This window comes from Acanthochromis polyacanthus, chromosome 22 (genome assembly GCF_021347895.1).
Source record: "Acanthochromis polyacanthus isolate Apoly-LR-REF ecotype Palm Island chromosome 22, KAUST_Apoly_ChrSc, whole genome shotgun sequence".
Classification (NCBI taxonomy): domain Eukaryota; kingdom Metazoa; phylum Chordata; class Actinopteri; family Pomacentridae; genus Acanthochromis; species Acanthochromis polyacanthus.
The window spans coordinates 7,650,835-7,658,695 of NC_067134.1; the positions used below are offsets into that span (position 1 = coordinate 7,650,835).

Sequence of the window (7,861 nt, forward strand, 5' to 3'; positions counted from 1 at the left end):
GATTAAAATACAGAAAATTCTGTTTTTTGTTGATTTTATTGTTTTATTTTAGAAAATACTTTGTTAGTTTTACTATTTATATATTCTGTTTAAAAGCGTAAAATTAATTTTTTACAAGAATCACCATTAAAGAAATTAATTTTTAAAAAATGTTGTTAGACCATTAATATATCTTTAAAATAATTGGTATTTTATGTTGTATTTTACTGTGGTTACACCGTTTGAAATGTGAATGTTTTTTACCATAATGTCATCATAAAAATACAAAATATTCTATTTTATTCTCCAGATTCATGGATCAGGATGAGAACTTCCAGCTTCAATCATGAATATGACATTTATTAATTCATAACATACAGAACTACAGTCAGAACTACAGTCGTAATGCGTCTCCGAGGACAACAGAACAGGAAATAGAGGACAGACTCTCATTCTGACTGACTATACATCATGACCAACTGTTCAGACTTTTATTCTGAAAGGAACCATTTACATTCAGGCAGGAAATCCAACATGTCATGTGAATTAAAGTTCAGGAACGAAGTCAACTAAAAATAAGGCTGGCGGTTGGTCGCGTGTGCGGTTGCCATGGTAACACTTCCACAATGGTGTGTTAGCTTTGATTGACAGCATGCAGTTAGGGCGAGTGGGCGTCCACGTCTCGGGGTTTGCCGCTCGTCGGTTGCCATGGTAACGGCAGCGACCAGCCACCGGTTTACATTCAGCATTGCCGCCGGGCGAGTCTCACTGACGAACACTGGCGTCTCCTCTCTCTCTCTCAGCGGTCCAGGTCGTCTCGGCCTCCTCCCTCCTGGGCGTCTTTGTCCTCGTCCTCCTCCCTCGTCCCCTGTCTCTTCAGGTCCTGGAACACCTCCGTGAAGAAGTGCGGGTCGGCGTTGAGGCGCAGCATGTCGCCACTCAGACGCTCGATCGTCTCCAACGCTCGGTCCCAGAATGCATCACGACTCGACTCCACCAGGAAGGGCTTCAGAGGGTACGAGATCTCGTTGCCCAGGTACGAGTAGGAAAGGTAGAGACATGTCAGGAAGGTGGCATGGAGCTCCTGCTCTGAAGACGTGTCCTCGTCCACCACGTCCCTGCACAGCAGGTACACGAAGACCAGACTGGCAGGACTGATGAAGCACTGATCCTGGAGGGGACAGGACAGGACAGGTAGGACTAGAGGGACAGGACAAGTAGAACTAGAGGGACAGGACAGGTATGACTACAGGGACAGGACAGGACAGGTATGACTACAGGGACAGGACAGGTAGGACTACAGGGACAGGACAGGTAGGACTAGAGGGACAGGACAGGTAGGACTACAGGGACAGGACAGGTAGGACTAGAGGGACAGGACAGGTAGGACTAGAAGGACAGGACAGGTAGGACTAGAGGGACAGGTATGACTAGAGGACAGGACAGGAGAGGACAGGACAGGTAGGACTAGAAGGACAGGACAGGTAGGACTACAGGGACAGGACAAGTAGAACTAGAGGGACAGGACAGGTATGACTACAGGGACAGGACAGGACAGGTATGACCACAGGGACAGGACAGGTAGGACTAGAGGGACAGGACAGGTATGACTACAGGGACAGGACAGGACAGGTATGACTAGAGGGACAGGACAGGACAGGTATGACTACAGGGACAGGACAGGTAGGATTAGAGGGACAGGACAGGTATGACTACAGGGACAGGACAGGTATGACTAGAGGGACAGGACAGGTAGGACTAGAGGGACAGGACAGGTAGGACTACAGGGACAGGACAGGACAGGTATGACTAGAGGGACAGGACAGGACAGGTATGACTACAGGGACAGGACAGGTAGGATTAGAGGGACAGGACAGGTATGACTACAGGGACAGGACAGGTATGACTAGAGGGACAGGACAGGTAGGACTAGAGGGACAGGACAGGTAGGACTACAGGGACAGGACAGGTAGGACTAGAGGGACAGGTATGACTAGAGGACAGGACAGGAGAGGACAGGACAGATAGGACTACTTCTACTTAAGTTTATTGAGTACGGTTTACAAAATATTTTCTTCTGAATAATCGTCTCTGTGAATTTATTTATGTAAATAATATTTTGGTAGATGAGCAGAATGGATTTAGGAAAAACAGAGCCTGTATTGACCACATTTATGTTCTATCCTCTGTCGTGAAAGCCAGACTGCAAGAGGGAAAGAGCACTTTTGCTTGCTTTGTCGATTTTAAAAAAGCATTTGATTGGATACATAGAGATCTCCTGGAATATAAATTAATTAAGCATGGTATTAATGGTATTTTTTATAATTCAATCAAAGCCTTATACAAAGCACCAGAAGCATGTGTGCAGGTGAACAGTCTGAGGACGGACTGGTTCCCTACTCCATTTGGGGTAAAACAAGGAGATGTCCTCTCTCCTACTTTGCTCTTTACGTTAATGATTTGGCTCAGGAAATAAAGAGGGCTAACTGTGGAATAGACATTGAGGGGTTTAATCTCAGTATTTTATTATATGCTGATGATATTCTTTTGATTGCAGAGGAAGAAAATAAGTTAGAAAATATGCTGAATATGATGAATGACTGGTGTATAAAACGGAGACTTGCTATTAATCAAGAAAAAACTCAAATAGTTCATTTCAGAAAACCTTTGGTGCCTTAAGTGACTATAAATTTTATTGTGGGCAAACATTGTTGTTATATTCCGTAACTTATAAGTATCTTGGTTTTATGTTTCATGAAAATATGAGTTACTGTACGGGCAAAAGAGCTCTAGCAGACTCTGCTGGGAGGGCCCTCGGTGCTGTAAGTAATAAGATGAAAGCTTGCCCGGATCTGACTTCTGTTACGTTCACTCAGCTGTTTGACTCCATGGTTGCACCTATACTGTTTTATGCAGCAGGAGTATGGGGATCGGGGGAGGACACCGAGTGTAACACTGTTCAGCAAAGGGCTATAAGATACTTCCTAGGAGTTCACAAATGTACCCCTCGGGCAGCCATAGAGGGAGACATGGGCTGGGAGCCTTGTGTGGTGAAGCAGAGGATTGAAGTCTTAAGACTCTGGAACCGCCTTGTATGCTTCCCTGAGGACAGGCTCACCAAGAGGGTATTCAGCTGGGATAGAATTCATAAATATCCCTGGACTAAGGGTGTCCTTGAAATCTTTGTTAGTATGAATTTGCAGTCCTTGTTTCAAAATAATTTGCAGTGTAAATTACGAGACCAGAGAAAGATATTGTTTGAGATCTATAAAGAGAAGTGGCACTTTGATTTGCTTTGTAAACCAAAACTACGAACGTACATTCAGTTGAAGGACTGTTTTTGTGTAGAGCCTTATGTAAATTGTTACTTAAAAAGAGGACAGAGGTCTGTGTGTGCTCAGCTCAGAGCTGGAGTTCTGCCTCTACAGACTGAGGTAGGTCGTTACAAAGGGATCCCCGAGGATAAAAGACTATGTATTGGGTGTGGTATGTCTTTGGTTGAAGATGAATTTCATTTTATGTTTGACTGTCCTTTGTATATGAATTTGAGAACTGTTTTGTTTGCAAAAATCCAGAATGTTAATCCTGATCTGTTTTGGATGTCCGAGGGAGAAATGTTAAAATGGTTATTTGAAAACAAAATATTTTCCGTTGCAACCTACATAGAGAAGGCATGGACTTTGAGACTGAAAACCATGTATACAACCTGATGTTTATAGTGATTCATTTAACCGTATGCCATCTTCTCTGTTTGATGACCAGGGTCATATAAGCCCATACGGGCTGGGCACTTATATAGGGTCATGACACTTAAATAAAATATATTCCTTCATTCATTCATTCCTTCATTCATTCTACCACTCTACTCTGTGGGGGTCAGTACTGACCTGATCAGAATAAATCAGGATTCTACACCAACATATGGTCATGTGACCTTCAGCCATAAAACAAACAGACAAACAAAAACAACAACAGCAACAACAACACGTTACCTGCCAGCCCTGAACCAGCAGCGCCCGGTCCACGGTCCGGAACCAAACCACAATCTGATTGGACGAAAACTCCTTCAGCTTGACACAACGACGAACCAGGAAATCTGAGAGACATCGGAGGAGCTCACCTGTGGACGCCTGAGGAGGACACGAGGAGACGAGAATACAAGGAGGCAAAGAAGGAGGAGACAAGGAAAGAAGGAGACAAGAAGACAAGGAGGGAGGAGACAAGGACGGAAGAGACAAGGAGACAAGGAGGGAGGAGACAAAGAGACAAGGAGATGAGGAGGGATGAGACAAGGAGGCAAGGAGACAAGGAGGACAGGAGACAAGGACACAAGGAAGGAGGAGGCAAGGAGACAGGGAGGAGACAAGGAGACAAGGAGGAAGGAGACAAGGAAGTAAGGAGGGAGAAGACAAGGAGGGAGGAGACAAAGAAGGAGGAGATGAGGAGACAAGGAGACAAAGAGACAAGGATGGAGGAGACAATGAGGCAAGGAGGGAGGAGACAAGGAAGGGAGGAGGGAAGTAGACAAGGAGATGAGGAGACAAGGAGACAAGGAGGGAGGAGACAAGGAGGCAAGGAGGGAGGAGACAAGGAGGGAGGAGATGAGGAGGGAGGAGACAAGGAGGGAGGAGATGAGGGGACAAGGAAGGAAGGAGGGAGGAGACAGGGAGGAGACAAGGAGACAAGAAGGGAGGAGAAGAGGGGACAAGGAGACAGAAATACGGAGGGAGGAGACAAGGAGACAAGGAGGGAGGAGCCAAGGAGACAAGGAGGAAACGAGGAGACAAGGAGACAAGGAGGGAGGAGACAATGGGACAAGGAAGTAAGGAGGGAGGAGACAAGGAAGGAGGGAAGGAGACAAAGAGACGAGGAGGGAGGAGACAAGGAGGCAAAGAGGGAAGGAGGGAGGAGACAAGGAGAGAGGAGGCAAGGTGGCAACAAGTGAGGATACAGGGAGGGAGGAGAAAAGGAGACAAGGAGGGAAGAGGACAGACAGTAAAGATGTTTCATGAACAGAATCAATTAAATTCTTTCAGATGTTTTAAACTTTAAATCCTTGTAACTGGTTCCAGCTGGTTTTAACTGGGTTTCTCTGGTTCTATCTGGTTCTCATCCTGACTCTCTGAACCGGACCATGCAGCACCAACCTGGACCACCACCCTCCGCGGGGACACGGGGAGCTCCGGCCGGCCCTGCCTCTGCCGGTGTCCTCGCTCCGGGACGGTGGGGACGGGCACCGGGATGGGTCCGTGCCTGAGTCCGGCCTTGGGCGCTCTGTGCCGGGCGTCGGCGTCGGGCTGCTCCCGCCGCTGCTGCTCGGTCACCGGCTTCACCTTCTTGCCGCCCTTCCTCTTGGCTCGCGCGGCCACGAGGCGCTTCTTCCAGGTGAGCGCGTGCAGCAGCAGCGCGTGCCGCTTCTTCTTCTTCTTCTTCTTCTCCTCCTCTTCATCCTCAGCATCCTCCTCTTCCTCCTCCGGCGGCTCCTGCACCGAGAGCTTCTCCGGTCCACGAGCCGCGGCTTTCCGCGAGCCCGGAGACAGAGACAGCACCGTTCCCATGACGACAACCGGACCGAGCGGCGCGAGCCTCTGCAGCAGCAACGGAGGAGGAAGAGGAGGGAGGGGGGAGGAAGGGAAGGAGGGGAGGGGGAGGCTGTCCACCTGTCTGTCTGCATCTTCACCTGTCTGTCGTTCTGATACACCAACATGACTCACAACCTGTCAGTTAACACTCAGATTAGACCTAAACACTCAAAATCTGTCTATCTGACCTGACATTAGTCAAAGAAAGACACAGATTAGGTCAGCATGACTCAAATTTTGTGAAAAATTACTAAAAATTGAACAAAGTGAGTCAAAATTATTGAAAAATAGCTCAAATTAGTCCGACATGACTTAAAACTCACCCAAACAATCTCAAATCTGGACCCAAATGACACAAAATCTGTCAGAAATGACTCAATATTTGACCAAAATGTCTTGAATGCTGCTCATCATGAAACAAAATTAGTGAAATAACAAGTTAGATTAGGTCAGTGTGACTCCAACTCAAATCTTGATAAAAAATGTCTTGAAACCTGCTCAGCATGACTCCAAATGAGTCTCAGATGATTCAAATTAGCCCAAAATTACTCTAAATGTTTCCAAAATGACTCAAAATTTGTCCATCATGATCTGATATTTGTTAAAAAAAAAAAAAAAAACTCAGATAAGGTCAATATGACTCAAATGTCCTAAACTGCTCAAATCTTGATAGAAAATTTCTGCTCAGCATGACTCAATATTAGTCTAAAATGATTCAAATGAGTCCAACATTACTCTAAATGTGTCCAAACTGACTCAAATTTTGTGAGAAATCACAAAAAAAAAAAAACAGCATAAAATGGCTCAGAATTATCCAAAAATAACTCATAACTCAAATTAGCCCAACATGACTGAAATCTAAATCAAAATCACATACAATCTGTCAGATAATGGCTCAATATTAGATTAAAATGACTGGAAATTTGCTCATCATGACTCAGTATTAGTAAATAAAGACTCAGAATAGGTCAACGGGACTCGAAATGTGTCTGAAATTACTGTAAAGTTGACCAATTTGACTCAAAATCAGTGTGGAGTGACTCAGATTAGGTCAACATGACTCAAATCTTGATCAAAATCTCCTGAAACTTGCTCAACATGACTCAAAATGAGTCAAACTGACTCTCAATAGCACCAGACACTGGCAGGACCTTCATGGAGACACTAGACCACCCTGGTCCACCTCTCATGACCGCTGGTTTCATTCTGGAGGTATAAAATGTCTCCTCAGGTTTCTTTAACGTGGTCAGATGATGTTCTGAGCTGCAGCGTCCACCAGAGGGAGCCTGATGGTGAAGAAGATGAAGAAGCCTTTTACCTGCTTCAAACCATCACTGGTTCTTCCCTGAGTTGACCTGGAACCAGCTGAAAGTGAGACAGAATTATCCAAAAGACTTAAACCTGTCCTCAGTGTCCCAAGATTTGTCCAAAATGACTCAGAATTGTCCAAAAAAGACCCTAAATAACTCAGAATTGCAGTCTAAAATGACATAAACCTGACAATAAGAGTCCATTATGTCCAAGAAGACTCAAATTTTACTCACATTAACTTGAAGCTTGTCCATAATGAGATAAAGCTTGTCCAAGATGACTTGAGAGCATCCTAAAGGACTCTAAACTGTCAAAAAAGACTCCAAAATGTCCAAAAGAGTCCAAATTTATTCAAATAAGATTTTTAAAATGGTCCCAAAAAGCAAAATTTACTCACAATGATTTTCAATTTGTCCAAAGTAAGATAAAGATAGTCTAAGATGACTTGACATCGTCTTAAATGTGTCCAAACTGTTCGCAAAGACTCCAAATTAACCTCAAAAACTTAAAATTGCCCAAAAAGACTCAAAATTTGTCCGAAAGAGCCCCAAAAATGATTTTCAATTTGTCCACAAGAAGACGAAGACTGTCCAAGATGACTTGAGACTGTCCTAAAGGAGTCTAAACTGTCCAAAAGACTTAAAAATGTTCAAAAAGAACCTAAATAACTCAGAATTGTTGCCCAAAATGACATAAGCTTTACCAAAAGAGGCAGTAATGTCCAAGAAGTCTCAAATTTACCCAAAATGACTTTCAGCTTGTCTACAATGAGATAAAGATCGTACAAGATGACTTGAAACGTCCTAAAGGAGTCTACAGTCCAAAATGACTCAAAAATTTACCACAAACACTCAAGATATGTCCAAAATGACTCTAAAGATGTCCAATACAGGATAAAAATTGTCCTCAATGATTCCAGATTCGACCAAATTAGGAGTTTAAAAGATGTCCAACATGACTCACCCCCAAAGACTTAAAATTGTCCAGAA

General features: G+C 44.4%; 1 protein-coding gene and 1 long non-coding RNA gene across 11 annotated transcripts; one reads left to right on the forward strand and one right to left on the reverse strand.

The window, feature by feature from the left end:
- Nucleotides 1-318: 318 nt before the first annotated feature.
- LOC110962549 (cyclin-dependent kinase 5 activator 2-like) lies at nucleotides 319-5,614 on the reverse strand. Its single transcript, XM_022210547.2, has 3 exons — nucleotides 5,127-5,614; nucleotides 3,972-4,109; nucleotides 319-1,150 (listed from the first exon to the last, which is right to left on the reverse strand). The coding sequence occupies exons 1-3, from the start codon at nucleotides 5,535-5,537 to the stop codon at nucleotides 779-781; spliced, it is 921 nt and encodes a 306-aa protein (XP_022066239.2). The 5' UTR covers nucleotides 5,538-5,614; the 3' UTR covers nucleotides 319-778.
- LOC127531835 (uncharacterized) lies at nucleotides 1,157-2,091 on the forward strand. Of its 10 annotated transcripts, XR_007939038.1 has the most exons (5): nucleotides 1,157-1,270; nucleotides 1,340-1,403; nucleotides 1,436-1,708; nucleotides 1,806-1,879; nucleotides 1,926-2,014. It is a non-coding gene; the product is annotated as an uncharacterized LOC127531835 (long non-coding RNA). The 10 variants fall into 10 exon arrangements; XR_007939036.1 differs by lacking the exon at nucleotides 1,806-1,879 and having other exon boundaries at nucleotides 1,681-1,754; nucleotides 1,949-2,048; XR_007939044.1 differs by lacking the exon at nucleotides 1,806-1,879 and having other exon boundaries at nucleotides 1,340-1,385; nucleotides 1,441-1,463; nucleotides 1,926-2,037.
- Nucleotides 5,615-7,861: the final 2,247 nt, after the last annotated feature.

Bases quoted from the DNA above. Each gene is read 5' to 3' on its own strand.
- LOC110962549 (XM_022210547.2), bottom strand. From the start codon at position 5,537: ATGGGAACGGTGCTGTCTCTGTCTCCGGGCTCGCGGAAAGCCGCGGCT. The intron at 4,110-5,126 runs GTTGGTGCTGCA...TGTCCTCCTCAG, and splicing joins CGCGGAGGGTGGTGGTCCAG to GCGTCCACAGGTGAGCTCCT. The intron at 1,151-3,971 runs GTAACGTGTTGT...TGTCCCCTCCAG, and splicing joins TGCTGGTTCAGGGCTGGCAG to GATCAGTGCTTCATCAGTCC.